A 24203-nucleotide genomic window follows, 5' to 3' on the forward strand; every position below is an offset into this window, starting at 1 on the left:
CCTGTTGTTTCACTCACTCCACCTATACCTAACATAGTCACTTGATCAAGTAGAGTAGCAAGTGAACCAGGCAATGCTGCTTTGGATTTGACCATGACTATTGGCTTAGGTTTCTTTGCTGTCTGAGTGTGCCAAACCAAAATCTGTGAATCATGTATACATTAACATAGAAATTTAATTATTTCATATGTGATAAACTGATAATATTATTACTGTATAACATAAGTTAAATAAATTTAATTAATCAAAATGTAATGAACTGACAAACTAAAATAATTTATTTATGACATATTCCATACTTATTATTTTAATCCCGTTTATAAAATACAATAATATTTCTGACTTTAAACACTTTTATGGATTGTTAATTACATGAACCATTTACAATTATTTAATTACTTTCCAAATAAACTATACAATATAAGTAGGCAGGTAGCATAAATTGTAAATCTTATAAATTTACTTTGATTTAGAAATAAAAAACAGAATTTTATGTTGAAATGAATGCTAAATAAATATAAATGGATAGAAAAATGTTTACAATTAGTAAACATAAGAAAGTTGTTGAAATAAAATTTAATAATTTAAAAAAAATAAGAGCTATATAATATAAAAAAAAATGTTTTTATATTTATATTTTTTAATAAATGTACTAGTTTTTTAATTTTAGCTTAAAGTAAAATTTAAGATAATCATTTTAAATCATTAAATCCATTTAAATTCAAAATAAAATAAAAATATATACAACTTTTATAAACTATTATTGCAAGTTTCAAGTTGAATATACATATATAAACCTATTTATAAGTAATTAATAAGTAATTTATCATTTATACATACCCTTGTACAATTTTCTGCTTTGGGTTCAATTTCATCTAATCGAATAGCCAGTGCTGACAAAAAGCGGTCTTCTTCAAAACCCGCCTTATATGGCATAGTTGCATAAGGGTATTTGAATAAAAGTTGAACATTAATAGCAAATCCAGCCATGTCTACTGGAAATTTTCTTTTTGCTGGCCAGCTATCAAAAAAGCCAACTACTTTTCCCTTAACATCATAAAAGATTAATAAGTAATTAAGTCTACTACATAAATGTATTCTATACAAGATGTAGTATGTACAATTAATAATCATACGTATTTACATATTTGTTTAATTTTAAGCCTATAGCTAATGTTGTTGAAAAACTATGTTAAACTAACTTTATCAATAATCGGTGAGCTAACACCATACTCTCCAACCAAGCCAACCGGGAACATTGATATTTTTTTTGTGGTACGTATTTCCTTAAAAAGATCCAAATGGAACGTGTTGTCATCATCACCAAAATAAATTACAGCATTCGAGTCATTAATGTTGTGGTTCAGTCTTATCCAGTTGAGAGCAGCTCTACGGTTAGAAACACCACGGGGCATGGCGTCTGGGTCGCGTTTATATATTGATGGCATAGGGCTGGCAATATATGTATAAGGAATGCCTGGAAAAATTTTAAATCATAATAAGTCAACATTTAATAATATACAATAATATTTTTAATTCAATGAGTTTTATAAGTATTAAAATTGGATGCAGAATTTGACTTAGCAGGTAGTAAAAAATGTGCATTGAGCCACTTCATATTTAGGTTATAGTTGTATAGTTCTGAGTTCATACAAAGTATATTGAGAAATTTTAAGTACATCCATACATATATATTATTAACTATCAATTGTGTCTATTTTCTAGTTATAAATTAAACAAAAAATTTTCATTGTGTTATTATTAACTTATTTGTGAATTTTTAATTGGATACTTTAAAACAGTGGTCTTTAACCTTTTTGGAATCGCGATCCACTTTTTTAGGCTTACATTTTTTGCGATCCATGTAAGCTTTGTAAAAAAGCTAAAATTGCTTAATGCTTTGCAGTAGTATTATTAAAACTGAATAAATAAAAAATACATTTTAGTAGGTATTTTCATTTATTAATTTTCTAAGTTTAATAATTAAAAAATTATTTTTTTACTTTATATAATTTTATAAATTTTATTTTAATTTTAAAAAGAAGACTTAACGCGACCCACCGGTTGAATACCACTGCTTTAAAATCTAACCAGTGTATTTATTTTTATTTTTAATAATTGTATCCGTTTTCAAGCTTTAAAAGTCCAGCTCAAGGTTGTTACCTAATAAGACAATACTGTTTATAAAAAGACATAAATTAAAGATATAAATTCATGAATTCAAGAACTAAATTTTACTATTATCACTGCGTTTATTGAAATGTATATTAATGTTATAATTATTTTGAATTTTGATGGTCGACAATGAAATATTGTTTTGTTCAATATGTTCTTTAAATAATACGAATGACTGAGATTTATTATTTATTAAATAATTACTTTAGGCACTATTTTTTATATTTTCTTTGTCGCCATCTAAATTTTTTAACCGGGCTGAGGTCCAGACCATACTTCCCCTGATCGGTTGGAAAACAAATTAAATTGCAACAATATTCTAGAATAATCAATAGGTATAGCTAGGAAAGTAGGAACATATTATTATTGAACATTATTCTTACTGAAATCTGGTAGTAGGTTCATTATTTGTAGACTGCAGTCGGGTCGGTCGTCCGCTACTATCCAATAAAGTCGGGAGACATGCATTAGTGTCTGACCTAATCTTGTGAGCTCAGCAATTTGTTCTCTTCTTGGATATGTAGGCGTAATGAAATAAATGAGAGAAGTATCGTTCCCTTTGTCACCGTTACGGGTAGTATCACTCTCCACATTGTTAGTGTATTTATATGCCGGATTTTTATCGACGGTACTGCTTGTGCTGTCAACAGTTTGTCGCCGATTGCGGCTAAATCTGTCCTACAAAAATAAAACAAACAAATAACTATTACTATTGTTACAAATCTCAAACAGTAATGTATCTACTTAAGACTTTTATTATACCTAACCTTGACCACCCAATACATAAAGACAAAAACTAAACAAATTAGCTACCTACGTATGTTAAGCACACTATTACACAAATATATTTAATATATTTTTTTATACGTATAAACTTTAAAATAAAACTTTTCCAAGACCATCGGGACTTAAGATCTTCATCTCTGAGGTAATGCAAAAATATCAAACATAGGTAAACAGAATTCAAACTCTTTTAAAATATTCCCCTCAGAATATTAATTTTAACGTATAACTAAACTGTTCTACAAAATATTTTATAACAAACTTCCTTTCCATCCCAAACCTTTTATAAAAAAATGTATCAACCTTATTCATTCCAGGAAATCTTATAGTTACTTTTTGGTATTATTTTATTGAATTTAATTGTTGTATATTGGCTATCACATTCAATACAAGCATTTTCATTTTTTTACATTATTGATCGACAATAGCAAGGAGCTTTAGCATTTTATTTGAATAATTTTTGTTAATTTTGCGAATAGATAAAATAATTATTGTGTAGACCTAAAATGAAACAGATATAATGTGACGTTGGATATAAACCAAGTCCGCTGCAGTTTTATCAAAAAATAAATAAAAACATCGTTAATATAAATATAAATATTGAAAATTTCATGTTACATATTAACCAAACAGCTATCTATATTCTATAAAGTTTAGAATAAGGTTTTCATAAACGAACGAAGTTTTATCATGTTTTATTAATTAATTAATTGTTATTTGACAGTTTGACACATTAGAGAAAACTTATTTATTACAATTTTTATACTAATCTAAGGTATGAATATTAAAATATTTTAGGAATTTTTTAATTGTAAAATAATTTGAAAATTTTAACGAATTTCATCAAAATTCTAACTTAAAACATACTATAGAAAAAAAAATGGTAATTAAATATTTTTAATATGTTTTGATTAGTATAAACACAACCTATGAAAAACCTTGTATTAAATCAAAGTTTTTGATCAAGCAAATCACTTTTGCATTTGAAATTTTCAACTAATAAAATCGATACGAGTACCAGTTATAGAATAAATACCTGGTAGGTACTACTGTCATAGGTATCTAATATTTTTATTATCACTGAACATAATACACCAATTGACCAATTGAGCGATTTAAGATATTTTAACAAGTAACTTGTAGTTAGTTTATATAATACAGTTGTGATTGTCCAAAGAGTGATGCTTTAAAATAACAAATAAAATTATTTACGTTTAGCGCTCGTTGTGAATATTTTGTACGTCGTACATCAATATATGGTACTAGGTTAGTATCTACTTCAGTTATATACAGTATACACTTACGACTTACAAGATAAAAAAAAATTAATATTCCTAGCTGTTACACGTTATTCACATGTGCGTTTCGTTAGGGAGCTATTTCAATTACACTATAGTACATACACTTATAGTTATATTATATAAGTATATATATTTATATAAATATACACTTATATTCACACGAAAAACACGCATGATAAAAAAATTTCTTCCATTTCTTAGAAACGTTCAGTATCAAATCCTAATAATCATTTTAGACTTAAGTTAGTAATTTTTGAATGCCGATAATTAAATAATTAAATTTCAATATAAAGTGAATTTTGTTTTATACTATGTAGATTCTCTTAAATTCTCTTAGTCTCTTACTCTTAAGTGTTTTCGGTACGATCGTTATAATACAATTTTGCTTACTATAATATTTTTTATTCACCATTATATGATGTGATAAATAATATATTTATAAAAGAATTGTCCAAGAAATACCTATTTGAATGCATTAGTTTTTAATGACCATGATGGAATTTTTCAAATTATTAAAATTCCTACGTGTTAACTTGACATTTTACCTTGATAGTTGATGGATATTAGGATATCATTATTATAGACCATCTAAAGTAAAACTAAAAAGACCCTCAAAATTACTTAAAACCTTACGTGCTAAATTATAAATCACTCAAGAAACGTCCAGCAACTGAAGTTCCTACTTAGATTTCCAAATGTTACAACTAAAAACACGTATATTGTATTATTGTTTATTTAATGTTTCTCTTCATACAAAAATTATCATTTTCAAATAAATAATTTATTGAGTTTTTTAGTTACTGAAAATCTTTTGAAATAAGTTATTATTTTTTGAGTGTATATATCAATATTAAATATAGTATATGTAATATGTAGTATTATATATTAAGGTACCAATTAATTGAAGTTCCCTCTTGTTTATTGTATTACCTATTAACAGTATTAACCAACAGGTACCTAATTAATTTAGATAATTTATACAATTAAAGTATAAATAGTATATCCAGTATATACTAGGTACTTAATAATTAATTATAGTACAGTATATTATATTATTTATTTTCGATTATTGTAACTTTGGTTGACATAATTAAATATATTTTATACTTTATAGTTTATATAATATAAATTATATTATTAATGATTTAAAACAACTATAATATTTAACGATACTTTTTATTTTAAGATTCTTTTTTCATATTCTATAAACGTTCCATTGAATATATATTGATGTATTGATTATACAATGTTATATTATATTAGGTATTCTTTGTGTTTATATACATTAGTCGAAAAAATGTTGTAATTTTCCACTCGAGGGTGATATCTAATGTACCCTAATTGTTCATTTGTTTTTATTTTATATGCAAATAATAATTGTCTCAACATCTGTCAATTGATGGCTATACATTAAAATTTATACTAGATTATTCTAACTAAATATAAAGCGCTGTGACTTTTTGTAATACCACTATTAATGTAATTATAACTGGCTATAATTGATAATTAGTAAAAATTTTTTTCTTATATATTAATTTAAAATATTTAACGTAATATAAAAATAAAATAGTCTATAAGTTCTTATGTTATAATTTAAATAAGTACTTACCTAATATTTAATAATATGCATAATACGAGTATATTCAGTATTACCTATAAAAAATAATTCTACGGTGACCATAAATAAAACTTCAAATTATCGCCTTAATTAAAAATATTCAACTAACAGCCAAATAAAAATCTCAATAAAAAAAATGTATATTTTTATAAGACTATTAAATTCTGTATTATGACAAAAAAAATACTAATTATAGTAAAAGTCTTACAAGTAAACGTACATTATAATAATAAATGGGGGGAAAATATGAAAAAAAAATGTTAAATTTAGCAATAATTAGTACTTCACAAATATTTATTATAGGTACATACACCTTTTTTTACTATCTCATAGTTATGTAAGTCGAGACAAAAATATAGTTCATAATATCTGTCGATGATTACAAATAACAGTAGGAGCATTACTATTTTAAGTTCAGTAATAATATTACAGTCATAATACAGAAAAAAATGATAGTACCATACAGTAATGTGGATGTTATGAAAAAACGTAAATTTAAAAAAAGAGATCTAGTTACATTTTTAGACTTTTTATTTAAACATTTTGAGTTTTTTGTTCCTATATTGATTAATACAATTTAAATTTCCACTCTTACCTAAATCCTTCAAAAATAGGTACATTTTGAAAAAAAATCCACAACCGGATAGAATTATTTTAAGAATTATATTAGTAGTAAGATACTATAACTACTAAATATTAATGGAAATAAGTATAAATAAATATTATATATTATAAAAACATACAGTTCCCCCGGTTCCCTGATTTAAATTTTAAATTTAAATTAAGATATAATGTGATATAAGTGATCTACATTTAATGTATAATAAGAGTATTTGATTAATTATGTGATTTATATGATTAAAAAGCCACTCATTAGTGACACTTTAAAGGTTTCGCAACGTTAAAATATAAATTAAACACTAGATAAAGTGATAATTGATATAAGTCATTCCAACTCTCAAAATTTCCTAGTAATAATTAAAGCAAGTTTCAAATGGCCTAATTATAATTCTGAGTTTCATTCTTGAAAAATTAATAAAATATTATCTTAATTAAATGTTTTTTTATTTCTTATTTTTAGTGTCTATGTAATATAATCTATAAAATATATTATACAGTTATTAATAGGTAAAATTAAGATTTTTGACTAAATAATACCTTAGATTAAATATATTAGTATATTAGTATATTTAATCTACGAGTATGTTTATACGTACTTATAATTTAACGAAATTAATATCAATTATTATATTTACATAGCCATATTTATTGAATGGCAATAGACTAATATTAATTTTTAACAGTAAGTAATTATATAAAGTTATGTGTACTGCCAATGTGATCAATAATTGTTAGGTATAACGTTAAAACAGCCAACAGCCAACAGGGATAAGAAGTAAGAACATGTCTATATTTTTGTTTAATTTCTCTGACTAGAAGAGGGGGGGGGGGAGCAAAGCTGTGTCTTCATTTAGAATCGGTTTTCATCGTTTAACATCGAATTAAAATTCAACACGTCCATTACTACAGTAACCTAATCAATGGCGAGGTAGGTACATTCGACAACACCTATATACTGTTTAATAGCGGAATTACTTTTTTTATCATGAAGGTATATAATTAATTATTTGTATCACAAATCGAATGTGTACACCCATACATATAGTTATCTATATGCAATTGTACATTCACTAAATTGTATGTGAAATATTATTTAAGAAGACGCTGCCCTTACATATGTTGTCTCCGTCTTACAAAATATACAACATAGCGTTTACATCCAAATGTCCAATCTATTCAGTAGAACCAATTCTATGTTGTTAGCTTTAGTATTCGAAAGAATTAACTTAATATCAAAGTTAAAAATAAGTTTAAAGTTTTAACTTTTAATATTTACAATACTCAAATCTAGCTTAAAAATTAAAATATATAAAAAACTAACACTTAAGCACAGATAATTGTCTTCATTTTAACCTTGATAAAAGATCAATTTACTCTAATATTAAAGCTAACAACACAATTGGTTAATGGTTTTGGTTATACTTCTATTTATCTAAAATGTGAATGTTGTATGTTTGTGAAACGGAGACAAAACATCATGCGGAAGTAGCGTCATCTTAATATACACATACTTCATAATATTTCTTATTAATAGTATACACCAAACTCTTAAATTGGAACTACTATCACTGATACGCTCGACGTGGTCTAACATTATAAACAAAGCCACAAAGGCAAACATTAGTTGGTTAGGTTACAGTTTATACTCGTATTTATTTTTTATAACAATTAGCAAAGTTACGTAAGAGTATTTTTTTTTCATTTTTCTAAATACTTATTAAGGTAGATCTGTGTATTTCGCTTATCACACAATAAATTATATATTTTATGAATAATAAAATATAATGTAATATAATACATTAAAAGTTTCCTATGATTATTAAAAAGAATTGATATATCTGAAGAAGGTAGATAATTTGTTTATGTTAAATACAAGTTTATAATAATTTACTTAGGTTAAATGAGTCTTGTTTTTAATAGTGTAGCATTTATTATATATATATATATAATAAATGGTAGATAGAAATTTTTCTTTCTGATTATTCACGATTTTGTCTAAGTATTTTTTTCAGTACCCCATATTTGTTATTACTTAACCGGCAGTAATAACAGTTAACTCGGTTACTCGTACATCTATTACGCAAATGTTGGTGTACTTGTCAAATACGCTATAGTCATCGGAATACGTTATTCGTAAAATACGAGTATTTGCCTATTTGTTGAAAATTCAATTATTGATGTACTTTCCAGTCGAAAGAACCTGGCTTAATTGTACACTGGAATGAATAAATAGGTATCTATAAATACTGTAGTAGATTTTACGACTCTCATTCGACATAAACACCATTAGTATTGTAGATAAGCATAAAACATTATTTTTCCGGTTGTCATATCCAATGCAAATAAAAAATAAAAATTATAATTATAATTATTATTATTATAACCTATACAAAGTATACAATATATTATTATTTATCATTTGTTTAATTGGTAATTTATATAATTATATGTGTTGTCACGGCAGAAATAACGCCACTGTTGCCACTGACACGCCGTTTTCGTCGAGAGAGCTCAAAGTCGAGACAATAACTACTGTCCGCTATATAAGATATAATCTGTATGACGATTTACACACTATATAATAGTTAGATAACTAAAACGTACCAAGTCACAAATAACTAAAATGATAAATTATTCATTTTTCCCACCTGTCTACAGTATATATTATTATTTTGTTTGAAGACGACCGTCGCGTAATCGACCGTCACTTATTTTTCGTTTCTCGGCCTTGAAAGTCGACCGAGAGCGACCAGCTTTGTTCACTTCAGAGTGATCCAGTCCTCTAGTTGTGGGTATTTTTTTTTTTTTTATATTTCTTCTCGTCTGAGACCAAAATCGATTTCGATGATTTTCATTTTTAAAATGAAAACGATAGGTACGATCATTCGTTATCTGGCCGATTTGTTTCTTCCCATTCTAATCATTATATGATTATTATGTTTTAAATTTTTTAAAGATTATGTAATGTTTTAACTAGACGTCTACGAGGCCCACCTCGAGGTTTTTCGTAACCTATGTTCTATAAAGACTGTTATTATTATTATGGTAAATTACCCTCATTAAAATCGTGAGGAGTGGTATGTATAGATATAAATTATAATACCTAGACGATTCTGAATCTGTTTTATTCCTCTTAGTCTTAGTTTAATGCCATTTGAATTCTTGGAACTAAATTTATTTTAATAAACGCGTCTATTCAAACAAATTATTTGCCTAAAATTATTATTTTCTCTCTCTCATATCACACCTAATTTTCTCGTTCTCAACTCCATAACAACTATTTTACCGGCTCGAAACATAATAATATACAAGAACAAAACTCTACTATACTTCGAATCTACGAGGCCTCCGATCATAGTTGGTGACTCGACTCAAGAAGGATAAGAAATGAGGCATGGCAAGCGTCTCATACTCTCATATTTTAATCTTTGAGGCCAACATTTTGTCAATATTAAATTTATTACCTCGACAATTAATGTACACAACTATTACGGGGAATAACAATACAACATTACACTATTGAGTTTACAAATAATTGTTTAAACTCAACACTACTGTATATTTTATAATTCAAATTTATATAAGGAATAAAATGTGGTTGTGTGCTCCATCAACGCATCTTCTATCACGATATTTATACTAAAACGTCCTAAATGACTGTTTTTTTAATTCCCTAGTTGTATTTTTATAAAACAGTTTTGATACGTCAAACCATGCTTTTGATATCAAATATCCAAATGTATATCAAATGGTAATATTATACAATTCTTACCTAACCAAACGTAACCACGAATTATAAAAAAATAAATATTTAAAGTTTTATGTCATATGGTAACTAAATATTAAGATAATAGGTACGATAGACAATATTATAAAAATTGAAAATGGTAAAAACACGACACGAGGAGATATGCTCAACGCGTTTCAAGGACCCAAGTAAAAAAATCGATATTATTCACGTCAAGGAAAATTTATGAACCTTATACATGTTTTTGGATTTTTTGCCGTTATTTTGCAATTTAGGTATCTTAGGTCAGGTTAGATACCCAAAATCTTTAGTTCAATCAAAAATATAATATATCGCTGTTTATTATGAAGTATTACTATATATTAACGGTAAACAAATATTGGGTATAAAGTAACATATCATAATAGTATAAAGTGATATTTAGCGTTACCCAAAAAGACAACTAGGAAATCAAGATATATATGTACCCAATCCAAAAACATGTACCTATACGTTAAAATTATAAGTGACCTTGCCGAAGGATGAATATAATATGATAGGTATATATAATATGACGATTGACTTAATGACAACACGCATAATGGCGCGCGCTCGTCGTCGGACGATTAAAGTTTACGTTATCGGCCATTTTTACGCGATGTTTCGTGAAATTTCGTAATAGGTATTCAATTTTGTCGAACGGAACTCGACGTTCGCAAACCTGCATTTAAGCTGCGAATTTATTATAAATTCTCTGGTACTTACCCGGTCGGCGGGGCTGCGTAGGTGATCGCGGATCTCGCACACGGCGTACAGCTTGGACGTGCGTGGTACCGAAGAACCGACCGACTTGGACCGGTCTGGACCGTTGTTCGCGGCCACGGCGTTGGACGGTTCTTGCAGCAGCGACGAAGACGACTGCGGGGCCAACGCGCAGCACGCTGTCGCCGCGTAATTGAAGTAAAACGCCGCGGTGACCGTGGAGACGGTGGCCACGGCCAGGAACATCACCGCGGCGGTCTTCCACGTCTTCTTCACGTGCATGGCGGCCGGTCGGGCGACGCCGGTTTTGCAAATATTGTTGTTGTTGTTGTTGTTGTAGTGGTCGTTACATCGGCCCGACGACGGTGCATGCAGTTGCGTTTTGATCCCGCACCTGTAGCCGTTGCTGCTGCTGTAGTCGTTGTTACCGCTGTAGCCGTTGTAGCCGTTGTTGCTGTTGTTGCCGTTACAGCCGTTGTAGCTGTTGTCGCTGTTGTTGCTGCTGCTGCTTCCGCAGCTGCCGCTGTACCGGCGGTCGGTCATAATAACGCCGTCATCGGCGCGGCGAACCGGAAGTTATCGGGACTGCGCCGGAAAACTGTTGACCGGCGATTTTTGGGTGGACGACGCTTGGGGTACCGGAAAACGGGCTAGAGTGGTTGTAACAACTGCAGCTGTCGTCGTCACCGTCGTCGTTGCGGGAGGCGCACTGCGGTGGTTGTTGGTGATTGAAGTGCGGCGACGGCTGCGGTGACATGACTGCCCGATGATCACCGCGCCGCGTACTGCTGGCACACAAACGATTCCTCACCTAGAACACGTGAAAATCAGAACCTTGGTATACGACTGTAAGAACATCGTGGTATATCGACGGTAAACCTAACCCGACAGTATATATTATTATATCACCACGTATTTCAATATTGCACTCTGCGATGATACCTATAATACGTATTATCATATCGATGCGTCACGTCACGACCATATTTCTAGGTCAAGTATGCACTCGGGCTGTACGTTTAGTGGAGGGGAACGCATTATGTGTTCCGCGACGCGTAAACAAAGTCTCGTGTGGTCTAGGCGTATATCGAAAATGTCTAAACAATTGTCCAATCGATGTTATATTATAATATTATGGCCAATCATATAATACACATAATATCAAACAGATTTAGACCAGTGTTTAGGGAGAGGCCGGGGTGGACAATCGCATTCGCCTCAATTGAGAACTTAGGACCGGGGTGGTAAAATGTATATATGTTTTTCCTAACAAACCTATGTTGTCGATTTTTAGGTGGAAATTTAAAAATTAAGTATAATTTTATCATTGTTGTTGTAAGTGATGTGAAAGTTTGTATAACCAAATTCGTGTACTATTATATAATTATTATTAAGAGGATACCCGCATGTGCTGTCTCTGTGTTACTAAAGTATATCATGAGAAATTTGCGTTTAGCAAAACACATTTTGTGATATTAGAGTATAAAATTACCTATTATAAAATTTATAAAGGTATTAATATTATCTAGAAAATGTCATGTGCTTTTATTGATATTATCATTTGAAAGGGAGGTACTTATGAACATATTAAAGTTGTAGTACCTATTTTACATAACACACTTTAAAATGATAATATCAATAAAACTATAAAAGCATATGCCATTGCCTAGATAATATTCTTACCTTTAAATTTTATAAAAGGTAAATTTACTCTAACACGCAGATTACGCAAATTTGCTATGAAGTACCTACCTTTGTAAGACAGAGACAACACATGCGGCCATGCGGGTATAACATCCTCTTAAGGCAGTGAAGTATATAATATGTCTTTTTAATCTCTTTTTAAATATGAATATTGAATGCAGTTATGTTTAAGTACCCATACATAATATTATAATAATAAATCTGAATAAATGTATAAATTCTAATATTTTTGAAATTTTTGTTACGGTACAAAAATTATTATTTAAAAACATGCTAACAAACAAATTTTCATATTTTTTGTTTACCTCAAAACCATTGGTACTCGTTAGTTCCTTAGCTTTGTTTTTAAAAAGAAACCAATACAATATGATACTTTTATAAACATATTTATTTTTTTGTATAATATGAAATTCAACAAGAATAATCAAATAACCAAGTTCATACATGTTTTGAAATTGTACTCAAATTTGTTTTACTGCCTATGAGTGGATTATACGTTATCAAATCATCTGCTTATATTAATAAAATATTGAAAAATTATTATTTATTTCGTATTCACGTTTTGTTTGAGTTATAAGAAGCACTTGAGTAATGAGTACAACTATACTATACGCATAAAATATACAATATTGCGTTACAATTTTATATTACGCAGAATTTTTAGGTCATGAAACACATTTTAGTAAAAACTAGGTATTTTTTTCTTCAAAAATAAAAAACATTGTAAAACTGTATAAATATCTTTCCTAATTATTTAATACTAATATTTATATAAATTACAAGTATTTATACTTTTGTAATTTATATTTGTTTAACACTGTTCAGTGGACAGTGGACACCTTCCCGTTTGACCAGAACAATATCAGTTTTAAATATAGGTACATAGTGTCCTGATGTCACAATTAAGTGTTTTTGTACGGACAATTATATCCAAGAATTATATTTAATTATTAATTTATTATTATATAAACATTTTGTTTTTTACTATATATTTCTAAACATATTGTTTTAATAGATGATAAAATAATCAAGTAAGTTAATTGCGAAATCTATTTTCCTGTTTGATGACCACTATAATTGATGAATACGTCGATTTTTATATTTTCGTGATAACTTATCGCTAATCAATTATTCTGTCAAAAACTCATTAGTCATACCGATTTGTAACATTCAGTTAGTTTTACTTTATAAACGTATGCAGAATAGAGCGTTAACTATATATTGTATATTTGTGTGTGGTATACTGGTATTAGTGTATTACACATGTTACGGAAAGGATATCAAAACAGGTGGTTATAGCCGAGTAAAATTTTTACCATAAAAAAATACAAAAATTGTTTGTCTTGGTTTAAGTAGGTATATGTATAGCAACCCCTCGCCAACTCTCTAAAAGAAGCGTTGAGATTCATAAGTGTCCCGAAGTAAAATATTTTTTATTGTGCATATTTACGAGAGTTTATTCTTTTAAACTGCTTCACATACAATAATATTATACATGTGAAAGGTGTCAACTTTTGTTTTTCAAACGCTTCAAATTTATTTTTCATTGTTGTTCCATAAAAACACAATAATTATACTCGTATGGTGTTTGAAATTTATATTTTGTCATTTAAAAAAATCACGTCAATATCTGTGGGCTGTGACAAGAAAAGATTTATATTTACTTAAAAATTAAAGTACCCTCACACATTATGTGTGCCCTATATATTTTAGCTGAAAAAATCTAGAAAATAAATATGTGTATGAAACACTGTATCATCGTCGCGGCGGAAATCATAACCTCCAGTTAATAACATAATATATAATTATAATATATGGTGTAATACACAGCGCACGTTTATAAATCTAATTAAATATACGTTTTGAAGTACTCGTTGTTTCCTTGCTATATAATTCGCTCCACTCATAATGCCCATAATCACGTACTAACAATTGAAACATTAGTTTTACTTTTATTATACTATATACATTTTACTAACTGATCCTACACGGCATAATCCGTGACAAATTATATGTCCATGGATTTATTCCTTCTTAAACTCCGTAAACTGTACAGATTTTTAACACAATTATTTGAGTTGTTTTGACTAAATATAAAATACTAGTCTAAAATGTTATCCAATTATAACTATTTTATTTTCTGTAACCGTCAATGAGGAAGGGCAACAATGAGTGTATAAGAAAAATGATAGTTATTATGAGTCAACTATATTCAACATTTATGCGATGAAAAGTAACAAGTAAGTAATAATAAATAATAACCTATGGTGCTACGGATCTTGTTGAATCTATTGACGAACATTTTATAAATATCGGTCGATATCATTGATTTGCATCCATTATATGCGTTTTATTTTATATAATATACATATTTATTAATTATATAGCTGTCTCTGTATGGTATTGTCTATGTCAAATAAATTTATAGAAAAGAATTCTTCGACAAAAATTAGAAAAAACCGATCTATTAAAATGACGCTACCGTCGTTGAATTAGCTATTTTGATATACCTATATATTATAGATTATAAGTAATGTTCGTAACTTGAGATGAGTGCGTACTCCGTATGAATTTAAAACTTGATTTTTCGAAGCACATTTCTCATTTATACAATTAGATTTATTTAGATGGATAATGTTTATTTTACAAAATATTAGTTAATTATATAGTAGAATTTTTTCTACAGAAAAGCATCATTTGTATATTGTATGAAAACCGGTAAAAAAAAAATGAAAACTCGATTTTTGGTTGATATCGCTTAACATATTATAATTCGATGGAGGTATGCATACTAATATTAATAAGAATAATATTTTATATTAAATACCAACTATAATTTAAACATTTTTTATAAACAAAAATCATCTAATTATTGTTGACCACTTTTGTAGTAATTGTCTATCTTTTTTCATAATTAGAAATAACAACAATAGATACTATATCAAAGCATTCACATGCAACTCATACACTCATACAGTCTTTAATGTAATAATTAATTATCCATATGAGTATATAGCTATAATATTTTTTTTTTAATTTGATTTAATTATTAAATTCATTACGATTTTTAATCCAATTTCATACGCTATTATTTCCCAAATAAAGCAAACAAAATTACATTTTTCGATTAATTGGCATGATGATGTTACATAATAATATATGTATAGACGCGTATAGTATACATGATATAATATGTGAATAATGCTTGATGAATATATTGTAAAAGTTATAAGATTGTTCCAAATGTATGATCTTTTTTTTGTATAAATTTAAATATTAATAGGACCCGCGGTAATGGGAGAACATGATTAAAAAAATAATATTTGAAATTCCTGTCCAAAATTAAATTTGAGCTACTATGCTTATTAGGTCTAAGACTTTTTTTCAAATTTAAGACTACATAAGAAATAGCTCGTTATACGATTTTTTTTCCTCAGAGAATAATACGCAGTACACACATAACTATATATTATAGGTAGAACGTAGAAAGAAGCAATAATAATAATATGTTGTGCAGTGGTAATTGACCTGGAGAGCGTCCGGTGCATGGTAATAGGTTTTTGATTTTCGTCGTTTTTATGTATAGTTTCCACGGACATGTGTATAATGTATAAGATACTCGTTTAAACAGTCACGTTGTTATAAATAATAAATTTGTGGGTTTGCCTTTGCCTACGGGTTGCGACCTATATAATATTGTTATTGTTGTATGTAGCTGCAAGGAGCTTTCAACAACCTAATTAGATCCTAAGTGGAATGGCTATAGGAATACCGGTCAGTGGAATTAGTGGATAATGCCATTTTAAAAAAACTATCATATTTTGAGGTATAGTTAAGTATAAGTTTAATTTTTTTCCCGTAAAAAATTCGTTTTTATTTTTAAACACATTTCACCTCGCATTTCACAATAAGAAATAAACAATTCCAAATCGGTAATTTTCAATTTTTCGAAAAAAAAATCTTATTGTTCCAAACTTAGTATGTTATCAAAATTTTAATTTTTTGATCCTCGATAGAATTGTAATAATTTATTAATTATTTTCAAATTTGATATAGGTATCACTTTGGAACTGGTTATCTCACAACTTCTACATAGTATTTTATAATAAAATATAACACACAATATTGATAATTATATTTAAGTTTCTTTTTATTAACGTAATATATAACTATAATATGTATTATTATTCGTAAATTCGTAATATTAAGATATTTGGTAAGTACTAAGTTTGTTACTTTCCAATGTTACTTGTAGGTCATCTATCCTACTCGAAGGAAATATTACGCGCAATCAAATTTTAATTATAGCTTAAATAGTCAACACTCAACAAAAACCGACATTTACAATAATCGTCTTCTCACAGGTCATTCCATTTAAATTCGAATGGAATGGATTGTGGAGGAATTCAGTGTATATAGATATACAATATACATGTAATTAAAGTATATGTTTTGTTTGGACTGACGTTTCGATCGTAAATCTGTTCGCTAACGCCAGCTGCAGTGTACCTACATAGCAATTCATATGGTATAGCAACGTTAGCCATGCCACCAAATACCGACAAACCAGCAATTCCATAGCTATATAATATTATTACAACGTTGTACAGGAAATTGTAAGTATTTTTTGTATCTATTATGTGTGTGTGCTATTAGCTATAACAGCTAATAGCACACTAATTGTAGTAATAAATTAGTTTTAGCACTGCAGCGTATACTTGACGGTGGATAAATTCTAATATAGCGGACATTAAAAACAATAAAAACTACCCCGTTAGTGGTTGAATACTCGTAATTTTACTCTAACAATCTAACAATTACACAGCGAAAACGATAACAATTTTGTATCATTTGTATGGGCGCAGTGAAGCACGGAGAGGGACAGGTAGTGCAAATACATAACTTGAGAAAATATTTTTTAATAATTTAGAGTTTTCATGTATAAATAAATAAAATATAAAATTACTTCGTTCTTTTTCTATGATTATGGCCAAATTAACCTACTATGAGAAACTATCGTACAATAAAGTGCATTAAAAGTATTTTTCATTTAATGAGATGTTGCCTGTATCTCTGCGAGAGTCCTTGTACAGGCGCATTCCGAGTCTTATTTCAAACTAGAAGGGACTGCAAGTAAAATTACTAAATATTATATATAACACATTCGCATATTGCTATCTTTGATTTTTATTCAAAGCAGTGATAAATGTATTTATTTTACAATGATGATGTGTGTTATTATAATTATATTTTTTTTAACAAATCAGTTCAAGCACGAGTATCAAGTTGATATCTACCTCGGTACCTACTTAACGGGGAATTTTCAATATAATCGGGAAAAACTAAAACAATATAACAGAAAAATGGAATATTTACACAACACACATTTTCAACGAAATCTATTTTATTGTAGGTAATTCAAAAATGAGTAAGTAATAAGTAATAACTGTGTAGAAGACTCAGGTTTATAAAAATATGTATAAAATAAAAAATTCACGTAATGTGTTGCGTTGACCATTTTTCTCGGAAAAGAACATCGTCTTTAACGTTATTCGTGGTAAAATTAAATATATAAATATTAAATGTCGTTTAAAACAAAACATAATATTATACTGAACACGGCCAAAAATAATATCACGCCACGCGACAACCCATGGAATCTAACACTGTGCGTGCAGACTGCAGAGGTGTTATTATATATATATATATACATTATATATTGCAGTCTACTGTGTCGTGCAACATATAGTGTGTAGTGTGTTATAGAACAGTGTACGCCAGGATGGTGATGGAAGGTCGCCACCGGGCTGCGAATGACAAGACATCATAAAACAATATGTATTTAATACTCGTGGATTGTGTCTATCATAAATGCAAACTTGTATAATAGTTGAGTTTGAATATATTTTTGTATGAAATAATATTGTATCAATACGTCGATACCTTAATATGATATTATACATATTACTGACTTAAAAAAAAATAAAATAAAATAATGGAAATTTATCTATTCTCAAATAATAAAATGAAATTCTAATACTTATTTCATATTATATTTTATCATTTTAGGTACGTATATTTAATGATTCGATTGTCGGATAGTGCAAGGAAGCAACGTTTTAAAAATTATAATTTTAAACTAACATTATTAATTTTTTTCACCTAGATTTGATAAAAATACAATAAAAAACTAAAAATTGCAATCTATTCATACAAAATGTATTAAAAAGAAATACATGAACATAAGTATATTAGTTAAAAATTTATAAGTTAGCATCGTGAATGCATGGTTGATAATTAAAAATTTCGTTAAACATTCAAGTTCAATTATATTAGGTTACAAATTAATTTTTCGATTGAAGTTGAAAAAGTTGGCACCCACGAACTGCGGAGCTCTAATGGTGTGAATTTTATCATACAATTTATAATGTCAATGTTATATATTTTATTATAAAACTATAATATTATGAAGGGTTAAGACAAATTTCCTTATAGTGGCACAGCAGTGGGTCGTCGACATACATTTACGATCACCTGATTACGTTACAATCTAATATATTATATACGAGTATATTACTGTTATTACATTATCATAACATGTCCTATATTGTAATATAAAAAGGTATCTATATTATGCACTATTGTTGTACACTTGAACTGCAGCACCGCTCGCGGTGTAACGAATAAACGTCGTCACCGCAATATATAATATTAGAAATTTAAATATTAGGTATACACCTAGTGTTAATAGGTAATCGTACAAAATATGCAATCTATCGTAATTTTATATTTGTTTAACATACATTTATTTATGAATATTTTTATAATATGCGCGGCATCCTATTTCTCAAGTTTTTGGAATTCAGCTACAATATTGCTACGTATATCGATATAAACTGTGCTAATCGAGTTAGTCGTTTTTAAACACCTCGACATGCGTTGTCCTTATTAGAAGTACCCAATATCAGAAAAGTTCTACGATATTGCATAAATTCAGACAACTATTACTATCACACTTTTCATTTGTACTTTATACAAAAAAGTTAAAAAAATATATTTGTTTTTACATATTGAGTGAAATGTTTGGTACCTTTTTTTTAGTAAATTGTAAGACATTTCGTAAATAAACAATTCCAAAATATTTCCTTTCGAATCTCGTTTTCTACAACTTTTAAGAACTTATTTTAATTCAACATCACAAATTATTTCATTTTTAATTTTAGTATACTTTAGTACCTAATAAATCACATGATTTTAAAACACACACACACACACACACATCTCTTCATCGCGTTTAATCCACATGACTCATAAACACAGACTGACAAACTATAATAGCAAAGTAATAAAGTATATTCAGGAATATTACAATTTGGTATGAATAATGTAATGAATATTATATGCTTTAATAGATAACTATAATTTACAGATAGCATATTGTTGTACGAGTACCTACCAATTAATATATAAGATGAGTATATTATTATATATACAGTAGAAATCGTGTATTATGATATTCCAGGAAAATAGGTCATAATAAACAAAATTAAAAAAAAAATTATCAGTAAACAACATTATTATAACATCGTAATATTCATTAGGTAAATATTAAAAAAAAATCATGTATTTTGATTTCTACTTTTTCAACGTTTATTTTAGAATTTTTATTATTTATGGCTATAATAGATGCAATTTGTCACTGGTTATTTATATTGAAAATTATTGTTTTCATTAATCACCGTCCATAATAATGTGACCAGAGGTCGTTATAAATATTGTCTAAATTCACGTAATTATATATCCGTATCCGAGTTATAAGAACGTCATTACAACCGATATAAAACAGGAGTTTTGCCGGGACCTTTCATTTTGGGCCATTAACCTGGTATATCACTTCAACCGATGTCATTATAAACTATTTCTACTGTATATACATATATTATATATGTATATGCATATTGCTGTTTACCGTGTGATCGAATCCCGTTATATTTCCGACGATAAAACGCTGAAAATGTCGGCGGCAAGTAGCGCGCGGAGTTCGCGTCGGTGTTTTTGAGCTTGCGCGTGGTTCCGTACACTTTAGTATATCACATGCTGTGTAATACACGCTGCAGACAGGCCTTTGAATACTACGGGCTGGCTACGAAACTTATACAAAAATTTGATTTCAATTCTTCCGTCGTCTTCGCAAGTCGCGGACTTCCTGCGGTATTGGTGTGTAATATATATTATAATTATAATATTGTCGTTTAATAATACAACTACTACAGCAGGTAACGACAACGGTTAACTCGAACGCCTCCGCCGGAGATCCGGACGGTGTGTGTGTGTGTGACGCGTGTGTGCGCTCGTCTCGCGTATATCGCACTAGCTATGATATTATAATAACTGTCTGCTGCGCCGCTGTCTATCCGAGTGCGGCTACGGTGCAGGCCGGCGATGGCGCGGGTCTAAAAATAAACCATCACATCTCATCTATACAGGGAGAGAGAGCAGACGGTGCCGCGCGTGTACCGACGGTGGCGATGACGGGCGAGGAGGGATAAAAAAAAATGAAAAGAGAGAGAGAAAGAGAAAGAAAGAGAGAGAGAGAGAGAGAGATAAAGAGACGGAAAGAGAGAGGCGCGAGTAGTGTTTTTACCTACTTTATAGATAGAATAAATACGTGCACGGGGGACATTGTAATACGCGGTGAGTGTATTATTACTATTACATACGTTGTCGCGGACGAGAAGCCGCGATGGTCTGAGGCGGGGAGTCGGATCTCTGCTGCAGCGTCGTCAGAAGCTGCTAGCTATATGTATATATAACACGCGGTGGTGGTCCAGCCCGATATGCTTTAGCGCTCGTCGTCTACCACGATTCTGGTATATATCTTTAACCGTATACGTATATTGTACCTATGTATCTATATGTATAATAAATCTATTATATCGGGCACATTATTTGACTCGACAATCACGGCAGAATAATATTTTAATTCAATATAATATATATATGTGTGTGTATTATAAGCCAAGTAGGAAATTGGTCATTCTGAGAAATGCCCGGGCAATGCTCTAGATATGTGTGCCAAGTAAGAACATATTATCAGTATTTCCACATGGAGCATATATATATTAGAGCCCCATCTTTATATATATATATATTATATTGAAAAATAATTTAAAACCATCATACACAAAAATAATAGTGAAATATTAAATTATTATTAAAATACATTTATTAATCTCAAATATAATTTACTTATAGATACGAGCACTTAAATAATTAAATGACAGTACTAAAAGCTATACTAAATAGTAAATAACTAAACTATTTATTTATTACAATATATTTTTTAACATCATAAAACTGAGTTGCATGATTATAAATTTTCTATTACACTTAAACAGCGGGTGCTGTTGTGCAAGAACATAATATTTTGTCATAAATGTGCAATTTGAAGTTGTATCCTTACCTGTTCTTGCAAAGCAATTTTAAAACATCGTCCGCATAAGTTTAGAAAGAAATCAAGACAAACAGAATACTGTAATTTTATTTCGAGCCTAGTATTGTGCCAATAATCAATATCCAATTTGATGTACCAATTTCATAATTATATTATCATCAAAATATGGCATACTTGCGATTACAGACTACAGTTATATGAAATCACAACAAACAGTAAAAACTAACAAACCATGTCCAATGTCCATGAGACGTAATAATCCGATCCCGAGAACCATCGAAGCACGTGTTAATGTGTTATAGAACGTTTAACAATATAAAAGGCTATTGCATTTTAGATAATTGTTTACAAACAAAACATTTCTACTATGAGATCGATACACATACACTTAATACACAGCTCATTCAATTACCGTTAGAAATTGACAATTGTACATAACTGCATGGGTAGTGATATACATTGAGCAATTTTTAATCGACTTTTTGTTCATGATGTGTGGTACAAAGGTTACAATTAAAATGTATGCAGTATGAACATTGTACACATCACCTGTTCTATTAAAATAAACTAATAATAAAATACGTGGAGGTAAAATGTTTATGTCAATGTACATACAGTAAATTAGTATGTATAATTGATGTAGGTATATTAAAGTGTGGTAAGTCGAAAAGATCGAATAACAACTTATGACTTACCAGTAAATGTATTTTTGTTGAACATTTACAGTAATTGCACTCAGTTTAATAATAAAAAAAGTTAATATTCGAAAATAGGAATTGCTCAAAAACCATTAGCGTACATGTTTTCATTTATAAATTGTATAAAGTTTAATATATTTATATACGTATAATTAAGTAACATTCACTTTTAACGATTTGTAAATTATTTAACGACATAATATAACATAATATTATATAGTGATGGACGAAATGTTTTAAAATATTTAGATTTTCTAGTCTAAACAAGAAATAATACGTATTTTTATTTTTTACCATGATGAATCGTATGAAAAAATTATCGACAAATAGTTAGATATCGTCGTCGATAATCGTACCAAATACCCAATACTTCACATTTATTTCTAAATTAGTTAAGTCGTTTATAAACTACAGTAGTAGCTTAATAAATCAACATTTATCGTCACATATGTAACTATGCACTAAAATGTTTAGAAGTTTTATGCAATGATTGAACAATCCTCTGTAAGTGTAATTTGAGGATTCCATTTTCTGAACTCGAATGTGATTTTAATACTTTGGTTTTAAGTAAGAAGTTCTGTTTTAAATAATTTGAATATAAGTTAATTTGCTAATATAGTAATATATAATATTAAAGGTGGCCAAGGTGGGCGGCAATACATAATTGGATCTGGCGAACGCAAATTTGTCATAATGCACGCATGGATCAGCCAAAGAAGATAAACGGTACGCAGTGCGCTGACATCCTCGAGAGTAAAAATAATAAATTTCATTTGTATACAAATTAATATCTTAATCAATAAGAACAACCACTAATATTCGTGAAACGGGTGAAAATACTCAGTTTCAAAATATAAATTTAACGTGTAAAAAAAAATAATGTTGACTTTAATATTTTACTTTTGATCTTTATACATAAAAAATAAAAATACAAGTATATATGGATACGATGCTATTTCTATATCTCGTCCGGGCTGTGTTCCATCTAAAATGGTACCCCGACAAATCCGTCTAATCGACATGCAAATGACGACTAACGAAGTAAAATTCTAAAATTATTGATTATTCGCTGTCATCAAACAGCCATCAAACAAATCGAAAATTTATTTTTCACATTGAATTGGTGTCATATTGAGAACTCAAAATTTAGTCGTACAAATTCATACTAATATTACGTACTAAAATTTTTTTTAAACCAAAATTACTTTTTGGGGTAAAGGTTACATATATACAATACTGAAGAAGAAGGATAAATTTTGTTAAATTCAATGTGTTTTTGAAAAGAGAACAATTTACGTTATCATTTATCAATGAAAAAATTAAAATTTGTTTTCATCGTGACAATTTTACAAAACATCAG

At 28.8% G+C, this 24203-nt stretch overlaps 1 protein-coding gene across 2 annotated transcripts in view; it reads right to left on the bottom strand.

Annotated features, from left to right (window-relative positions):
- Positions 1-24203, bottom strand: part of LOC132924301 (galactosylgalactosylxylosylprotein 3-beta-glucuronosyltransferase S-like) — a 39096-nt gene that overhangs the window by 543 nt on the left and 14350 nt on the right. The window contains exons 1-6 of one of the 2 annotated variants that reach the window (XM_060988528.1): positions 20661-21078; positions 10991-11798; positions 2559-2853; positions 1203-1477; positions 841-1047; positions 2-143 (exon numbers count right to left, since the gene is read on the bottom strand). In XM_060988528.1, the coding sequence (XP_060844511.1) occupies positions 2-143; positions 841-1047; positions 1203-1477; positions 2559-2853; positions 10991-11530 (1459 nt within the window). In that variant the 5' untranslated portion in view covers positions 11531-11798; positions 20661-21078. Of the gene's footprint in view, position 1; positions 144-840; positions 1048-1202; positions 1478-2558; positions 2854-10990; positions 11799-20660; positions 21079-24203 lie in introns of those variants that run through there. The other variant, XM_060988527.1, reaches the window with a different exon arrangement.

Source organism: Rhopalosiphum padi, chromosome 3 (genome assembly GCF_020882245.1).
Source record: "Rhopalosiphum padi isolate XX-2018 chromosome 3, ASM2088224v1, whole genome shotgun sequence".
NCBI classification, from domain to species: Eukaryota; Metazoa; Arthropoda; class Insecta; order Hemiptera; family Aphididae; genus Rhopalosiphum; species Rhopalosiphum padi.